The sequence below is a fragment of the Maniola jurtina genome, chromosome 11 (genome assembly GCF_905333055.1).
Source record: "Maniola jurtina chromosome 11, ilManJurt1.1, whole genome shotgun sequence".
Classification (NCBI taxonomy): domain Eukaryota; kingdom Metazoa; phylum Arthropoda; class Insecta; order Lepidoptera; family Nymphalidae; genus Maniola; species Maniola jurtina.
In genome coordinates, this window is record NC_060039.1 from 4,886,144 (window position 1) to 4,906,381 (window position 20,238).

General features: G+C 35.6%; 1 protein-coding gene across 2 annotated transcripts; it reads left to right on the top strand.

Moving 5' to 3' along the window:
- Nucleotides 1-3,728: 3,728 nt before the first annotated feature.
- LOC123869321 lies at nucleotides 3,729-11,002 on the top strand. 2 transcript variants are annotated; one of them, XM_045912190.1, is made up of 2 exons: nucleotides 3,729-3,768; nucleotides 9,626-11,002. In XM_045912190.1, exon 2 carries the CDS (start codon nucleotides 9,641-9,643, stop codon nucleotides 10,748-10,750), a length of 1,110 nt encoding a protein of 369 aa, XP_045768146.1. In that variant the 5' UTR covers nucleotides 3,729-3,768; nucleotides 9,626-9,640; the 3' UTR covers nucleotides 10,751-11,002. The 2 variants fall into 2 exon arrangements, with proteins under 2 accessions (XP_045768146.1, XP_045768145.1); XM_045912189.1 differs by lacking the exon at nucleotides 3,729-3,768 and adding an exon at nucleotides 4,707-4,926.
- Nucleotides 11,003-20,238: the final 9,236 nt, after the last annotated feature.

A 20,238-nucleotide genomic window follows, 5' to 3' on the forward strand; every position in this document is an offset into this window, starting at 1 on the left:
GACAATCAGGCGAAATTCCTGAAAAACGAAGTGAAAAACATTCGCCTGTTGTTTCTCAACGATTCGAGTTATAAAAAATTCAGCGACTTAATCGCCGCTACGGCCAAACAAGCGTCCCAATAGTCAATGACGATAGTTGGCAATTTATTCCAGTCATTTCCGAAAACCGCTTGCGAAAAGTCTTTTATTATGACACTGGCTTTACCTTTACGCTTTACTGTTTTGGCTTTACCTAAGATTTTACAAGTTATTTCACCAGGGCGTAATTGATAAACAAATCTCGCTATAATCGCAATATGCCGATATCAAAATTTTAGTTTGTCGACAAAATAATAATCCATACCTGCTTAGTATTATAAATAGGAAAAAATTACTGTCTGTCTATCTGTTAGCTTTTCACAGCCTATCTGTTTAACAGATTTGGTGCAGAGATAGCTGGCATCGCAGAGACTAGACTATTTTTGTCCCGGAAAATCAAAACGTTCCCAAGGAGTTTTAAAAATCTATACCCACGTCAATGAAAGAGCGGGGGCATCATCTACTTGGTACAGAGATAGCCTGCATCCTGAAGATGGACATAGGACACTTTTATCCGGGAAATTAAAGATTTACCACGGGATTTTCACAAACCTAAATCCACACGGATTAAAACGTGGGCATCATCCAGTAAAATCATATTCAATTTGTCATATCTCAACAATTTTGTTGACTTATTTAGGTAATTTTTGTCACTTTAAAACTTACCTGTGGCAAACTATGGTTCAAACCCTTCTCATTCTGATAGGAGACCCGTGCTTAGTAGTGAGCCGGCAATGGTAGATCATGATGATGATGAATATACCTACTCAATAGATAAAAATAAAGGAGATCCTCCAATACTTTCCTTCAGCATATGCGGGTGCAGCGTACCCTGATCCTTGCAGGGGTGGAATCTGCGAACTCATCAAAACAATAAACAAAGTATCGGGGCCCTATTTTATTATGTTATTATGCACGCCGCCCTATGATTTACGCTGCATGCACGCTGAAAATGTGTACTCAAAATATTTTTATTTTTCGTGCTGAAAAAATTAACCAAAGAACTGAATTGCTTTTTTTTATCTTTCTTCTTATACGGACTAATCAGTATAAGATTTATAATCTAAATCCAGTATTTTTAAGCACGCTATATTTGTAGATTGGTTTATGGAAAATACTTATTTTTGATGTAATTCAGTCAACTTGTACATAAATATAATATATACCATATCTATATAGGTTTGGATTTTTGCTATGGAGATTATTTGAGTAATCAAAAAGGCTCTCCTAAATAGAATATTCTACCCATATTTTACCCATATGCGAAATTGTGTGTTTGTTTATATCGGTTTATCCTTCAATCACGTCGCAACGGAGCGTGATTTTTTGAATGGGTCACCTGGAGAGTGAAATAAGCTATTTTTATCCCAGAAAATCAAATAGTTCCCACGGGATTTTTAGATACCTTGGCAAAGTCGCGGGCATCAGTTAGTTACGCATAATATAACTAAACGAAATAAGATTTTATATTTTAAACAGGTGGTATTCAAACGTTCGTTTAGGAAAAGATTTTTGATGTGAATTCATAAATTTTTAGAAACAGTTACGGAATATAATCTTTGTTATGGTTTGACTAGTAGGTATATAAAATATCACACTAATATTATAAAGGCGAAAGTTTGTATGTGTGTGTGTGTGTGTGTGTGTGTGTATGTTTGTTACTCCTTCACGCAAAAACTACTGGACGGATTTGGCTGAAATTTGGATGGAGATAGATAATATCCTGGATTGGCACATAGGCTACTTTTTATCCCGGAAAATCAAAGAGTTCCCACGAGATTTCAAAAAACCTAAATCCACGCGGGCGAAGTCGCGGGCATCGGCTAGTTCTCTATATTTTCAAAACTAATTTCAAAATTCTGTATCCCTAACTGAATATAAATTTAAAAAAAAAATGTTTTTATCCAGTGTCGGCTCTAGGTGACTGTGCAATCATTAATCAGCCAATAAGATGCAGCTCCCATTAAAAACACCGCCGAGAATCAAAATATAAAAATAGTCATAGTATGGATATGTCCCGAAAAAACGTGAAATGTATAAAAATTGAAAGCTTGGCGTGGTGTTTTCTTTTTTCAAAGTATAAAGTTATTTTAAGGCATTGTTCGTATTGCGTCGTATTTTTTATTTTTCTAAAAACCAAATAATGTCTGTATATGTGTACTATGCTATGTGAGACTCGCTATTTTGATCACATATGCATAAGTTACCAGTTTTTGTTGCTACTTAGATGCTTTTCAGAAGAAAAGTACTTACACTAAATCAGTACGGCCGATCCGTCCAGTAGTTTGAACTGGGCGTTGATAGATCAGTTAGTCAGTCAGTCAGCTTTTCCTTTTATATACTTATATCTATACATATAATAAAATTGTAGAAAAGTGGTGTCTGTACAATGGAAATATAAAAAAAAGGAGCAGGGGTTGTTATTATATCGATGCCGAACCCGAAATTGTAATTAATTTTTTTTTGTCTGTTGGTCTGTTTGTCTGTGTGTTTGTGCACGTTAATATCAGAAACAACTTATTCGATTTAGATACGGTTTTCACTAATATATTGTAGTAAGCTTCACTTAATATTTAGTGTTTATTTCATGTCAATCGGTTCATAATTAAAAAAGTTATGTCAATTTAAAGAATCACGGCGAACATTTTTAACGTACAGAGTACGTACTACACGCCTCGCGCCTGAGCGTCCGTGGCTATATAAAGCGCGCTGAGAGCTATTCCACGCGAACGAAGTCGCGGGCACAGCTATAAAAAAATATATTAGGTAAGTCCATAATAAGATAACCCAAATTTTTTGACATAATGATGATAAAAATATGATGTTGAGCTCCCCTCAGGATATCCGATGGATATTGTGTTATCCGGCGTCACAATAAGACGCTCGTGATAAATTTGTACCCGGTATCTTTGATTGATAACGTTGAGAGCCCGCTTAAAAACACGTGGTAGGGCGAGAAACCAGAACCTTAGAACCTTTAGAACGATTTGACGTGCTTTCTTTAAGAGTGCTCTTCATTGTCGCTTCACCTGGAGCGTGAGAGCATACTATTGACATCAATATTTACCTACGTGCGGAGCTCAAGAGCGAAATGCGTAATGTATCAACAACGCAAATAAACGTTTCCATTCCATTCCATCAGCTTAAATGCGTCCAATGCTAAGGCCTTCCCAAGAGTGCGCCACCACGGTGCTCCGCCTTCCTCATCCACTCGCACCCGCCACCTTCTTCAGGTCATCAGTCCAACGGGCTGGAGGTCATCTTGTGGACTTGTGGACAAAGCCACTGACAACGTGGCACCTTGGTGGGAAGGTGTGTAAAGTCTGCCAAATCTGTGAGGACCGTGTGTGGTGCGCGCTCTTGGGAAAGCCTAAGTAGGTAAGTACATAAGTAGGTCCAGCAGTGAACGCAAACAGGTTGATTGATAGGTTGACACACCTTTGAGAACATTATGGAGACATCTCAGGTATGGAGGTATCACGATGTTTTCCTTCACGGTTAAAGCAAGTGACACTTAAGTGTCACTCACTTAGTGACAAGTAAGGTGCATGGCCACGGCCCACGGGATCGAATAGTAAGGCTATCCACTCAACATAATAACATGTTTAAATGCCATTACAGCATTAGTAAATTAATGGTATAAGTTGTGTTAAAATGTGGTAATAACTCCATGGGCGGTTTTTCAAATAGGTACGCTTAATACCTACTTACAATACCGTTTTAAAGTTGAATATGAAGGAGTTCGTATTTCATGATTCTCTTTCAGTAGGTAAACCTATTTTAATCTATCCCCACTAGATTGGTGCTAATCAATCGTCTGAAAAGTTGAAGCGATCAATATGGGAATCGCCATATTCCGTATAAGACGGCCAATTTCTATTAAGGCCATTTTTCTAAAAATCTGCCTTACTCCAAATGGTATACTAAAATTAGGTGTGTTATAACGATATTCTCTCTCTCTCAAGAGTCTGGAGACTCGAAGGAGGTGCGGAAGGCGTATCAAAAGATTACCACGCCCACCTTATAGGCGTGTCGATATGCGGAAAATCATATTAAAATGATTCGTATAATAATTTTCCATATTTCATAGTCCATGCTTTAAGTACTTATTTTAATGTCTGTAGGATTCGATTAGGTTTATAATTAAAAACTTTGAAAATCACACAGCAATACACAATTTTTTTTGAAGCAATTTAAACAGCAATTACTAATAAATTTGCTTAAAAAATGTATTTAAAATACTTAAAAACACGGAGATTTAATTTTGAATATAAAAGTACCATTTATTTTAAAACCTTAAAAAAACTTATCTTTCACAATCTCTATACATACAGTATATGGATACAGTATCAATATTATTTCGATTACCTATATTTTAAGAATATTTAGAAAAAAATACATACAACCTTATATATCTTAGTAGTGAGTACTAAACGTAGCGAAGTACTACGTGCTACGAGACTCCGTAGTAATATCTGAAATCTGAAACCGTAGGCGGGGCATTTCCACGATAATACCCGAAAGTACACGAAAGTGAACAAGCAGACAGAATCCAGTAACCATAGACCCTTGAAACTAAATGTTTTCCCCTTCACAAGCCCGAATTAGTAGAGATCGAGGGGAGAGGAGGGGGTCAAACTAGCTTGGTGCGCCCTGTGAGAAAATGCATGGAAATCGAGGGATGTAAAGGAATTCGCCAGGACGTGTTACGTAACGTCAGTTAAGTTTCTCCAGTGTAGGGGGAAGCACGTTTCATCCGCTTTTCCGAGTATACAATAAACAACAACAACGTGTTTACGGTCGTAAACAACACAACTTTTTGGACTTTGTCAACTTTACGATTGATTGGTAAGTACAAGTTGTACCAGCTTGGTACTGTTGAGATAGGTGGATAATAGTGTTCGTTGTCTTTATTATTATATCATTATCGTTTTTTTTTCTAAAAATTGAAGTGTTTTTACACAGAAGCTAACTTTTTTAGTTCTGAAAAATATTTTTTGATACACTACTCACACTTTTTCAGAGAGATTCTCATTCACACTGTAAAAGACTTCATTATTATTTTGTCATATTATATTTCATAAAAAAAAAACATAAATTACTTAATTTCATTTATTCGTAACAGTTTCCCAGTTTTTGCTTTAGTTTCCGACACAAAATGGATAAGTATAATAAAATTAATCCGTCGGCAGATTTATTTTATAACATAGTTTTATTTTCTATTTTAGCTGTGATAGATTATCTACCTTTATTGAATAATAATTATAATTAGTAACCACATAGTTGAAGGTCGCTCACCTATACCTTTTGCATCCCAAATTGGGCTACTTTTATGAACGAAAGGAAAAATCTTGACATAGGTACATAATATTATAGAGCATAGTAGGTAGTAATATTATTGGCATGCTTTTATTTCCGCACCAAAATAATTTTGTGAGTTCTTTCTTTATGATGCTATTCAACCTTAAGAGGGCTCTCTCCGTCACTCGTTTCATACAATCGTAGTTCCAATTTTATTTGAATATTAAGCAACCAAAGTCCATGAAATTTTGCAGACATATTCTAGAAACTAATATCTATGTCTGTGGTTTTCCAGATTTCTGTTAAAATATTCGGTTTCAAACTTACGCGGTCTTTAAAATTTTCATACAAATCTTTGAGCCCCTGTAATTTTAAAACTACATATTTTTAGAAAAATCTAAAACACCACAGGTAAAGATATTAGTTTCTAGAATATGTCTGCAAAATTTCATGGACTTTGGTTGCTTAATATTCAAATGAAATTGGATCTACGATTGTATGAAACGAGTGGAAACGAGTGACGAAGAGAGCCCTGTTAAAGTGACGTTTAAATTTTGAAATGTTATTCGAGTAATTTTATATATTGTTTTGTTTTCGTTAGTATATTAACTATGAAAATACATTAAACAAGTGTAAAAGAAAAATTTGTAACACCCCCGACAAGTGAAGGTTACAGTAACTAGAAAAGAGCGGATAACTTTCAAACGGCTGAACCGATTTTCTTGGAGTATAGCTAAGAACACTCTCGATCAAGCCACCTTTCCAACAAAAAAAAACTAAATTAAAGTCGGCTCATTACTTTGGGAGCTTCGATGCCACAGACAGATACACAGATACACACGTCAAACTTACAACACCCCTCTTTTTGGGTCGGGGGTTAAAAAACCTCAATATTTTACCAAAATTATTCTCTTTTATTTGGTGGCCAGCAAAACAAATTAGTTTTATGAAACAACCAAACCAGATTATGAACTCTGAAGATTGAATTAGTTCGCATTTTATGTGTACCTATGTTTTTGTAGTGCCTTTTAAGTAGGTTAAATGTTTCTTAGTGTTTCATGTGCATGTTTATGATAGTGTTTATAGATAGATAGAGTTCTAACTAAACCAAGTTGCCTAAAATCTGAACAGGTACGTCGCAAGGTGTTGTTATTGTTGCATTTCGACATGCACCCCTGTTTTGTTCCCCTTGTTTACTGTATATTGCCCTCTGTGATGCAAAGAGGATTCAAAACACAAGACGCAAATAATTTCGCAGCCGAGCGAAACACAAGTCTCGCTGTAGGAAGATGAAAAGTTGTGCATGTGTTTAAATTACTAATAGTGTGTTTAGTATGTAAGAAGAATCGCATTTCTTAACATTTCAACTTTCATTATGTGTTTTTTTAAATAGAAAACTATCGTTAAGTGCACTGTAGTTCATACGTTTGAATTTCAAATGATTTTCCCACGTTAACGGATAAAAACCGGTCAAGTATGAGTCGGACCTTCACGCGAAGGGTTTCGTACCATCATACAAGTAAACCTAACACATTTATGTAGAAAACTGCAAGTTAATGGCGGATTGCGCCATCTTTATGTAACTTAGTAAATTAAATTTTTCGTGAACAAATTTTTTTTGTATTGTAATCACAAATTCACGGTTTTCGGATTTTTCCCTTTATTTGTGTTATAGTACCTACCTAACTAAGTACGTGCCAAATTTCATGATTCAACGGGAAGTACCTTATAAGTTTTGACAGATACGACAGATGGACAGACAGGTAACAAAGTTGTCTTATAAGAGTTCCTTCTTTCCTTTTGAGGTACGAAACCCTAAATAGGATCTTCGCGCTTTCGAAAAATAAAGAAAGTGAGATTTTTTTATCTCCCTTCAATACGGTGTAAGATTGTAGTCCGAAAAAGGAGTCGCCTTGAACACAAAATATTCATTATAACACGGGGCTAATTAAAGAAAAGCTGATCTGAATATTTGATTACTCCAGCCAGAGGGTAATAAGCTAACCGCGGCTTGGCTCGGATTAATAATTCACGGATTGAACAATTGAATCTGCTCGCGATACCTGTATTAAATATGCAAATTAGTTATTTATTCAAGTCGCACCACTTTCAGAGGGGAGTCTATGAAAACTTGGCGCTAATTTGCGCGACGTTCTTGTCATATTTGTGATGAGAAAATGTCGCAAATTCCCCGATTTTAGAATTTCATCTTACATGTTTAATGTCTCCAACCGTATGTATCTTGCTATTATTGAATAGTTATTATTTTATTCCAATTTGTTCATTTAGAATACTGAACTGGCTCATTTTCGCAAAGGATCGAGCCTGGCTGTCCTGCTCGGAAATGTAGCCAGTATTCTTGGCACCATTCCACGTGAGCATGATTTGTACAGTAATAAGATAAGGCTAGCTTTATGTTATTGTAACAATTTCACAAAAAAAAACCATTGTAATTAAATAAAACTTAGAATATAATCATCATAATTTAATATTGTCATCATCATAATTTTGGTCAAACTTTTTATTTGCTATAACAAACGATTGAGTTTTCACGGCAGTTCATCTATAGAATCATATTATTGTATCCACACATTGTAGAATGACAGCTACAATGTGACGATCGCAATCACCTCTAATTGGATGACGTTCGCTCACTATTGGCTACAATGCATTGTTGCAACAAGAATACCATAAATTCAGTTAATCACAACATTTGCGATTGTAATAATGATTGATGCAGGATTTCGGGATTCAACCAGCTGATGTAGATACGTGCTGAATGTCACAAATATTTGGTTGTTATTCAATTCGTTTTGTAATAGGCAAAAGTTACAATTAACGTTATAAGTAATTCAACAAAAAATACTATAGAATTGAAACAACAACTTTAATAACTTGTATGAAAATATCAAAGCTAATTTACGTACATAACTACCCTACTACAATATTCCGAGCCGAAGCTAATCAAAAATTATTAATTGGAGAATATTAAACAATAGCAAGATATCGTTGCCACTGGGGAGACGTTTAATTTAGATTATTTATAATTTCGCGGCGAGTGGGCGTAGGCCAAGACGTCTACGAGCTAATTTCCAAAATAAATATTAGCTCAATCAGACTCCTCGGGCCGTATTCGAGTCATTCAAGTCTACAGCGATGTTATTGTAACAACTTTGCCGTATTTAACATTCATTGGATTGGATATTGTTGTTTAAGGTCCTAGTGTTATGCCAATAGTATTACAGGATACAACCAAAAACGAATTAATATTAATAATAATATAATTTAATTAGTATTAGTAAGCTGAGCCTCCAAATAGCGCCCACTAGATTTTTGCCTCTATCGTTTGTATGGTAATGTAACAGAGAAAGCGTTATATCTACTTCTCTAGCGAGTAGAATTTTTGCGGGTAGAATAATATATATACTAAAAGCAGCTGAGACATCTATCCCTTGTACTTCATAGTCGAAGGAGATATTGTTTTCAATAAATTAAGCGGACAAGCCCGTGCAAACAGCCGCCGGGCTCCGTCAACACAATTATTATACTCGGACAGCCACCCTTGTTGATAAACATGTACTAAATAAATTAACTGGACTTATTTACTTGCTTGCGATTCTACTGGAGAGAAATTTTTACTTTCAAGTTAATACTGTAGGTACTTCAAGTTTTTTGGAGAATCTAAATTTCTTATTTTCACAATCATACTAATGTTGTACGTGTGAAATTATATTAGGTACCTAACTACCTACCTATATCTGTCTGTCTGTTTGTAACCTACCCGCCTGCTCGCTTTTCATGGCCCAAGCCCATCCTTCCAAAGCGATTTTAATATAATTTAGGTAATACAGTCAGCTTGCATCCCGGCGAATGACATAGAATATTTTCTGTCGCGGAAAATCAAAGAGTTCTCACGGGATTAAAAACCTAGTCCACACCGAAGAAAAAGCTTTTCAACGTTTTCAAAATGTAAGAGAAAGTCAAAATTAATGTCATGTATCTATACTCTTCACTAAGCTCCGGCAAGTCGTGAAAGCTTATAAAGTATTTGAAATGACGATAGAAAGATTGTCCGGCTCATTTGAATCGGCTCACTGCAGCACTAACTCAATACAAAAAAGAACCTGCTCTTACAAAACTCATATTTAAATTGTATCAGACCCAAGACTAGAAAGGCGTAAGTTACTAACATTTTAAAATTAAAGCCAAGGTTAAAGCTGAAATATTCCGTTTACTTTTGTTTCAGATTACTTAAACAAAAATGGGTACACGGCCCGCAGCAGCCGGTGCTCGTGCCAAGAAACAGAACCATGCGAACATTCCGTGCCCCATCGAGGACTGCGCACGCTTCACGTACGGAAAACTGCCCGACCACTTGACCAAGATCCACGGTCTGACAGGTGCAGAAAGAGACGCACTCAATGAGCAACAGAGAAAGAGATTTTTCAACGGAGAACTCTGCCAAGTGCGCTATTTGAAAGAAACGGCCATCCGAGACCTTTGGGGCGCCGATTACGACGATCCCAGGATTCGAGCAAAAATACACCAGAGCTACGGGCTTGTAAAAATTAGGATAATTCCATTGGCTGCTTCCCAACGTGCTCGTCCTCTCACAGAACAGGACGCCAACGTTTTAACAGCGTACAACGCGAGGACTGCTCCTCGACCTGCCCGTGTTCAAAGATCCAGAGCACGCCCAAGACCATATTCTATACCCGAAGCTAGTCCTGTCGAAAGGCGAATATCGAGCGAGTCGAGTGAGGAAGAAAACCCGCGTAACTCCCTCCCGCCATCACCTCCACCATCTTCACCCTCCTTACCACCATCTCCAGCACCGTACGAACTCCAACCAGTGGAAACACGCTTACGAGATATATTCGATTCCAAAATCGATGCAGGATACAAAGCGGTTATCGATGATATGAAGAAATCGATGACAATGGGGCGAACGCTCGGAACACGGAAACGCAAAGTTTACCGAACATATCGACGCTATGCGAAACGGTTGATTGCTTATTTGCATCGACAGCATTCGCCGTTGGCCTACGATGTGGACGTGCTTCTTTGTGGGGAGAGGCAAGTTTGCGCGTTCTTGGAAAGAATCAGTAGCGAGCATAAAACGAAAACTTTGCGGAACTACATAGTGGCTGCGATCAAATTGCTCGATTCTCGACTTTTTGCCATTGAGACTGATCCTGCAAGCAAAGAAAAAGTTGCCTCTATGACGCGGGTGTACGATGTTCTACATGCACGGCTGAATGCCTGCGATAGGTTACTTGCTCAAAAAGAAACTGGCTGTGAAAAGGACACTCCTTTTGACAGCGGCGCAATGGAACAAAGTTTCAACGGAAGTTACGACGACCTAGTGTAAATAAGTGACACTAACAATCACTAATTTTTGTCGTGTTTTAGCGTCGAACTGTATTAAAAATACGTTGTAAATTTTATTCTAGTAAATGTAGTTTTTTAATAATATTGCACAACAATAGAAATTATTGATAAAAATCTCTGTGTCCGTGACTCTATTTTGGGCTCTACAAATTTTAAGTGGTGGGACCAGAATAGAGTAGACCTATACCTATCTACATATTACTTTAGAATACAGTAGATTGATTATTCATCAAGATTTGTAAATACCTACATATTATTTTATAAATTTTTCCTATCATGATTCATGAACCACATTAAATATGTTTCCGAAGTAAAATAGATTGATTACCTAGATACTAATAATGTGCTACAAATGAAATATTGTAAATATTGTGATACGTGTTTCAAGCAATAAGCTTCATATACAAAAGCATTTAAATGACTTGCATATTAGATGTATCAATCTATGTAAAGAAAGTAGTGTAGTAGAAATTGTAAAGGTGTGTTTACTCATTTGCCAAAGAGGTCGAGGCGCATGGCGAGCCGCGCGCGAATCTGTACAGTGTTCACACATTCGTCTCCGGGTGTCCCCGGTCTCGTCTTGCAACCGCACAGTTGCAAATTATGATTGTTACGGCATTTCCAATCGCGCCGCGAACGCGATGGCGCATGTATAAATGAAGGCTAAGAAAATTGTAACATATTTATGACATTATTATCTTCAATTAGACATTACTCATTAATAAGTACTCGGGTATCATTTACGGCACAAATACATTGTATATACCTAACTATAGGCTATAAAACATGTGACATGGGCCGTCGTTGCAGCGCAGCGTGACTGAGTTTTTAACCGACTTCCAAAAAAGGAGGAGGTTCTCAATTCGTCGGAATCTTTTTTTAAATATTATTAATGACACCTACTTAGAATAGTATTAAGGGTGATCGTACAAAATCAACTCTGTAGAATAGAAATATTCAGAAAAATGCTTCATCATGTTGAATAATTCATTAAACATTTGAGGTACCCTACTTATAATGTAAATAGGCAATTGAACAAGTAATTGTACAACACTTATTTATTGCTACTGGTAATAAATGTCATAGACACAGATATAGCTTGTTTTTCATTAATTTAATCCGGAATTTCCTTAATTTCCTGTCACCGAAAATTGAACCTGAGTTCTCTTGCTCTTGCCATAATACTTAGTACCCGACCAAAGACGTTTATTAATATCGCTATCCTACCTGACCAAAGGTGCCTACCTACAAATCTAGAACTTACTAAGATCTAAGAACTAACTCATTCAATAATGGCATTAGTGCACCCTACGAAAAGGATAGTTAAGAAATTGTATGCAAGAGTAAGTAGTCTCGATCTCAATTAAAACTAAATTATTGACAGGTCTAAATCTTATAGTGTTAACCTTTTCTGCAGGGAGCATTATGAAATCAGCATACATTAGGGTTAAGTACAAGCTCGGAATACTTACCTACAATACAAAATAGTACCTATACAGGTCCATACAAGAGAATAATTACCCACAGCTGTTCTGTGGGTGAACCCAATAAAGATAGGTAATTACATACTGTGCCTACCTTTGTACTGACATCAAGACCTGTTCTGTTGTGACATCTATTACGGCATAAATGCTAACTACATTATTTACCTACAGAGTACAGACCACAAGTAACACAATATTAGTTCCTAGTGACTGGGTTCATGAGAATTTTATTTAGATACAATGAATGGTTCATATCAAAAATGAAAAACTTTTTCCGCTGTACAATAGATGGCGTTGGAAGTACTCCACAAACATCTTTGTAGTTTATAGTGTCCTGGTACATGGCGATTGTAACTGCCTGCTCCAGATTCTCCACTGGCGAACCCACGTTCCTAACGTTCCGCAGGCATTCTGCGATGTCGTCGCATCTTCATAATATTACTTCATCTATAACACTTATGTAACTAATGTAGATGCAACAAAACGTTTGTTATTCTTTATTATTATTACTTTACAAAATTGTTTAAATAAAGTGTAGGTATACAGAATATATTATTATTGAAATAAAATAAAATAACATAATAAATAAATTAATAGGTACTTATATTTTCGCTCTTTCGTTTATTTTACGTGCATAAATGCGTTCGGACATTACCTATTCATTCCGATTCAATTAAGTCTTTTTACAGTTGTTGTTGAGATTTGCGGGAAGATTTCTGAGACATCAACATATCAACATGCTAATATATAAATACCTAACTGACACGTGAGTCACTTTGCCGGAAAATAAATAGCAACAAAAAAAATGATGATAAAAGACTAGGACTAGCAAAGGACCTGGGACTGTCAAAAAAACTTGTAAAGAATCTTAAAAATTGTTCAGATACTTATCGATAGATGGATACGCCACTTATGGCATAGACATTATTACAACAACAAATAAAGCAATGTTTATTATGGGACTTCGTCTGTGATGGCGTTTGCTGGCGCGCGTGCTGTGCTTGTTTGGAGTGTTTTTTTTTTGTTAAGAGTGGCTGGTTTTTGTGTTAGTTGGTGTTTTTTGGTGGTGGAACTGACTGGGAAGCGCTCTAAAGGGGCGCCGCGCGTATGTCGGCGGGCGCCGGCGCAGACGGAGTCCATACTTGTATAAATTCAATAACTTGAAAATATCACAAACTTGACATTGGCTAATCAGAGTAAAGCCAGATTTAAAGAAAAAAAAATGTTTATTATGTTAGCATGCGTTGCAGTACGACTCGCGCGCCACCTATTGTAGGTACCTACGTTTTTGGTACTATGTCAGAAATGTTCATGCTAGTGCACTTTACAAAAAAATTAGTACTAGAGTACTATACATATACTAGAAAAAAAAAACTTGTAATGCCTGCCTCTAGGGTAAGTAAAGTTATCAATTCATTTATTGGTAATAATTGTGTACGTGTTGATAATAAGCTCCCAGAAGACATAATGAAGACATAAATATATTGTACCATATTATTCTAGCAAATAAACACTTCTTATTCTTATTCTTAACGTAAACTTAACGTACGTACTTTTGGTTTTTTTATCAACAAAACCTTTTATATAATACGCATCGACCGACCGCAAACTATCAAATTCTGAGCTTTTTTCTTGAACCTAAGAAACTATTAGTTTGAAACTAGAGCTGGGCATTAAATTAATGAAATGTTTATTTGGACTGTTTCTTGCTTCAACGAATAAACGGCTTACCGTTCAGATAAACTACATAATATATTATAGTTTAGTCGTGGACGAAATTGCAATATGCAGTAGATAGTTTTGTTCTAATCGTTCGATCAAAGGCTTAACGAGACAACTATAAACACAGTTTTTGATGAAATTGATGACATAAAGTAGTAGAAAATTGAATTCTCCTATGACTGGTTTATCGTCAATAATATATTGGAGTCTAGATGCATCGATCGTCAATTTCAAATGCGCCCTGTTTCTGAAGTGGCCACAACGAATCCAATTAGAAACTCTTATTATCGCCTTCTCCTTATCATTTTGTTTCGCTTTGGTTTTCTGTTTTTCAAACAGTCCCTTTCCTTATACAAAATATTTGTAATAGGTAAAGAGTAACTGACGTGCATGAAATGGGGTAAACCTACGATGATTTCTATTTTTAACGCCTCACTCACAGGGCTATTCCTGTAGCCACTGCCTTGAACCAACATGAAGCAGACCTATTTAAGTTTCATGAATCATGTCTAAGAAACATGCTTGTGGAACAAAGACTCAAAAATATGATAAGCAAGATTGAAGATACCATTCGAAAGTTAATACTATCTATTAAGAGGGGTCTCTCCGTCACTCGCTCCATACAAACGTAGTTCCGATTTCATTTGAATATGAAGCAACCAAAGTCCATGAAATTTTGCAGACATATTCTAGAAACTAATATCTATGCTTGTGGTTTCCCAGATTTCTGTTAAAATATTCGATTTCAAAGTTACGCGGTATTCAAAATTCACATACAAATCTTTGAGCCATTAAAAATATCACGTACCTAAAATATGAAATTTTTATACAAAAATAATATAGGTATCACTTGATATCGAAATCGATTTTTCTGCTTGTCATATTCGCCATATTAGATGATTCATGACGTCATAATATAGCCCATGACACGCGCAACATTTTAGACGAAGCCAAGAACACACCATTTTCCAACAATGATAACGACGATGTAGGTACGATCCAATAGAGGTATCTCTACCCACATACATAATTACTTATTATTTATTATATAATTATATAATATACTTAATATATTATATAATATTACCTTTACTTATTATTTACTAGCTGATGCCCGCAGCTTCGCCCGCGTGGATTGGTCAGATCCCCTGCAGCATTAGGATTGAGGAGTTGGACTCCAAATTTTTTATGAAACAATGTCGCAAAGTTCCTCTATCGATTAAAAAAGAAATGACGCAAATCGGTTCAGAAATCTCGGAGATTTCAGTGTACATAGGTAGAAAAACACAACTCCCTTTTTGAAAGTCGGTTAAAAAAGTAGCCTATTTTACTCCCTGGTCAATTCTTTACTTGTCTGTGAAAATCCCGTCAAAATCGGTTCAGCCGTTCCCAAGATTAGCCTTTTCAAACAGACAGACAGACAGACAGACAAAAATTTTAAAAACGTGTGATTCAGTTATAGTACCTATCGTTCAAATAACCATATGACCTTAATATGCGGTAGTTATTTCGAAATTACAGACAAACACTCCAATTTTATTTATTAGTATAGATTATACATACCTACTTAAACTGTAAAACACATTACCCTTCCTATGCTACGACATAGTTGGGTAAAATGCAGATAGTGAATCATTGACATAAATGTTTGGATAGTGCCAACGGCTTTGGAGGAATTTTTCGCTTGGCCGAGGTTCCATGCGGATATATTTTTGGATCGTCGTAGGCAGATAGCGTGTGCGGTAAAAATTTGGTCAAGTGCAAATTGGACGCGCACATGAAGGGTTTCGTACCATCGTACAAGAAATAACACTTTTTTTAACTTTAATGACAACGAGTTTTAAATTTTTATTATTTGTTTGTTATAGCGGCAAAAGAAAAACACATTCTGTGGAAATTTCCTCTCTCTACCTCTACGGTTCACGAGATTTAGCCCGCTGACAGACAGACGGACGGGCAGACAGACACGGATGTACAGACAGCGTCTTGGTAGTAAGGTCCCCTCGGGTACGGAACCCTAAAAATTGGCCGTTTAACGACGGCTTTAAATAAAACCTCGCTTCGCTACTCGTTGGAATTCATGAGGAGAGAATATTCCACAATATTTTTAGACCAAAGTAACGCCGTTGTAACGACTGCAGCGTCACATTTTATGCTTGTGTTACGTGATATTATTGAAGCACTTACTTTTGTTCGATTTCATCCTGATTTCACATGGATATGTGAAAAAATGTAAAATATGATCTGTAAAATATGTGAATGTGTTATCTAAATATATAAAAAGAAGAGTTGATAGACTCAGCAACGCCCAGCCCAAACCCTTGGTCTTAAACAGCGGAAATTTTAATGAAGAAATTTTTACATGCTAGCAAGTTGTAAATGTTGTAGTAAACTAATGGCACCTATTCGTAATAATTATTTTCAGAATTTTTTGTTCTGGGATGGGGTAAGAATAAATCAGTCAATAAATATTAGGTATATTATCAATCATTATTAATATGTATTATAAAATGCAAAAGATTTTTTTATTTGGTTTGACCTTCAATCACACCATAACGGAGAAACGAATAGACGTGATTTTGCTGCATGATAAAGGTACCTGGAGCAAATACGGAATACCTAATAATGAGCATGAAAATCATAAATAGGTGAACGATCCAACAGAAAAAGCCAAAAAAAAGTTGGATTGTATGTGTAGAGAAACAACAAGATAAAGTGAAAACTAACACCCGACTGCGATCGTCTTAATAAACGCTGAAATATTATAGTATAAGTATAAAAATTGTTTTTCTGTCACTTAGATTTCAATGTTGTGAACGTTTATATTTATGAACTCAGAATTTTTTCTTCTTTCATTTGACATCCCACTCGATACAATAGCAAAAAAAATTTGGAGATCCCCACTTTTTTTTTATGTAACATCCGTTAGGTCAATTTTTTTGTATAAAATGTAGCCTATGTCATGTGGACCTTTACAACCAATCAATTGACACCTCATTCATCTAAATCGGCCCAGTAGTGTAGGCGCTACGGTGGAACACATAGAATCTGGATACAAAAATACATACATATTATATACTATACATACATACATACATAAATACATACATATATAGACTACTAAAATCATAATCCTTCCTTTTGGCTTTGTCGCAGTCGGGTAAAAAATTTACGCCAAACTACACAAATTCTAAAAGAAATTCATTGGACAAAATTGATGATAATGAAGCGGTTGCAAAGACAAACATAAGAGTTGTTATAGAACTTACTATTTTGAAATGGAGGTATTAGGGTAAGACTGAAGAATCAGCAAATTTCTTAAAGCAATTTGATAACAGTTATCTATTACATGTTTTGAGACCTTAGAGACTCTGAGATATAATGCCTTTTTAACGGAATCACATTTGATACGATTGTCACTTTTCGATTGTTTCACATCAGCACCTGAGGATGCTCTGGTATCAGATTTTAACCAACTTTGAAATAGGAGGAGGTGCTTATAGAATTAAAATAAAAAGCAATAGGTCTCCGAGTAGTATATCTATCGGCTATCAGTTCACATTTTCTTTAACTTTTTCTATTTCTGTTAATATTTTTCTGTTAGGATTCAAATGCAGCTAGTTATAAGGTAAGTAGGTATTATTCGTCAGATAATTGTCGTAATATTTGTCAAAATATATGACTCATATTATAATTATGATTACCTACCCAATTAATATTACAGTCTTAAGTGTCTGTTATTTTCGCCATTAACCACGCAATATTGAAATATAGTATCGTTTAGTCATATTAACAAATTAACCACATTAATTCATAGCCACAGTTCATAGCATATATTCATATTTGTTTTCATTTTGCCTACTTTTTTAGATAGCAATCACTCTTACGATGTCTTGCAAAACGGATTATTCAACGCATGCTACTGCAAGTAGGTACCTACGTAAATGAATGACATCTACCAACTTGAAAAGTGCAACAGCAAACAATACAATGCGAACTGGTTGACGTCACACGTATTCGGTGCAAAGTGCATGTATGCACCTCGATCTCTTTGCGTTCATGCTACCCTGGTGACCGTTCCTTTTGTCAGCGACACCAAAGGGGCCCTATCCCCTTCGAGAGCACCCTTCTCTGGGTCATCCGTTCGTCACTCGGTCACTGACCGAGCAACCTTCGTTCTGATTGCGCTTACTCTCCTATGCAATTTAAAAACTCTACTATATGATTAAGACATTATCATGTGATTTACTTTATTTAACATATTTTTTTATTATTATATAAAGGATTAACGCTACATCACTACAGGTATCAGCAGGAAATTTTATTTAAATATTTATTAATGAAACTATAAATATATACTTAGTACGAATCCTGCAAAAGGAAATTGAAATATTTGAAAATAATAAATAATTTATTACCTACTCAATAATAATGGTTTTATATTTTGTATGTCACGTGGTCTATTTTATTGCAATTTCATTAAAAAAATCAAACAATGAAAAGCTTAAAATGGCTCTTCAATCTTATTAACCTTTATTCTATCCTAATAAATTCCATAATAGCGCTATCTGCTTGAAATAACATTTTACATATTAAAACAAAAAAGAAAAAAAAAGTTTGAATAAAATAAGCAAAGGAACGTACGTCCATAACAAAATTAGTCTTTATGGCTTGTCTTACCAGGAACTCGAAGGACAAGGCGAACAGTAAATGAAAGAGTAATTTAATGCAATTTTATGCATAACTGCATCTACCTAATTATTTCTAAATCTAAATAATTAGTTCTCAAAAGCGACGCCACGCTGTCGATACTACTTTTCGAGCTATCGAAAAAGTTAAAACTCTTTGTAGCACCTATGTTAACTCGAGGTGAAAATAGGTATTCTATCTTTTGATAATATTAAACATTTTCTGTTTTACGTCATCACCTTCGACACGTGTTATTTTAATCAATATGCAGAGACGAAAATATATTTTATGATCCATTGCTCATAGCGTTCTTTGAATATTGCCAGTTACACACTTTAGTTGTCAATACCTATGAATATAAAACTGAAAGCTTTGACTAATTTGCATATATTATGTAGTATATTTTTTTTAAATACATTATAAGACTTGTTGGACATCGTCAATCGTCATAGTTATAGGTTGTATTTTAAAATTTCATTTGATAAAACCTCATCTATGTGCTGAAACGTAGACACTGACAAATGGCCTTGTTCACAAATTTAAAGTTGCTCAGCTAGCTATGGAGGGGGCTATGTTAGAAGTTTCCCTGAGGGATAAGATCCGAAATGAGGAGATTCGCAGGAGAACCAAGGTCATAGCCCAAACTATTAGCAAGCTGAAGTAGCAGTGGGCAGGCCATGCCTGTCGTAGAGGCGATGGCCGTTGGAGCCGGAAAGTCCTTGAGTGACTGATGGACCGACGATATAAAGCGGCTGGCGGGAAGTGGCTGGATGAGGAAGGCTGAGGACCGGGTGTGGTGGCGCTCTATAGGGAAGGCCTATGTCCAACAGTGGACATCCACAGGCTGATGATGATGATGATTCGATAAAAATTTAAAAAACACAGTTTATCTCGTTTCTGGGTCATTATAATCCTGTTATAATTTAAATTAAGTTGGTTCAGTTCACTAGGTAGAAATAATAAATAGTTATTTATTCATGTTTTCCAGTCATAACATCGACTACTATATTTTATTTCACAAATAATAATTTACGAGTTTTGTACACAAAATTTTGCCAACATATTAACGCTATTATAATGTCAACATAATCATAATCAAAATCGTTGCCAGATCAGATTATGGATTCAAGGTGTATTTTCATCTTATATTACGTTATTTTAAAATAATTCCAGGTCAAGTATTTAACGTATATAATATTAGTATGGAGAGCTACAGAAATTCGACGTAATTTCCACAATATCAAAGAAATGTGCTGTGTACCTATAAGAAATAAAATCAATTAGCACGAAAAGCTTACAACCTTGTTCCAGTTTTATACAGAATCTGGCATTCAGTTAAAAATAAAGCACCCGAAAGAAACTTTTAAGCTTTTATCTCGAAACAATATCTTTATTTTTTTTCTAAAATCAGTTTTCGTAAAAGCTCTGAAAATATTCTGAAACTATTTTAAACTAATTCAGCTAAGGCATTTTGAAAACTAGGTACTCCTAATTTGCAGATTAAGTAGAACGTTACAATATAACTCTAGAGTACGGAAATCTTTACTAAACCAGATAATGTGGACATTACCAG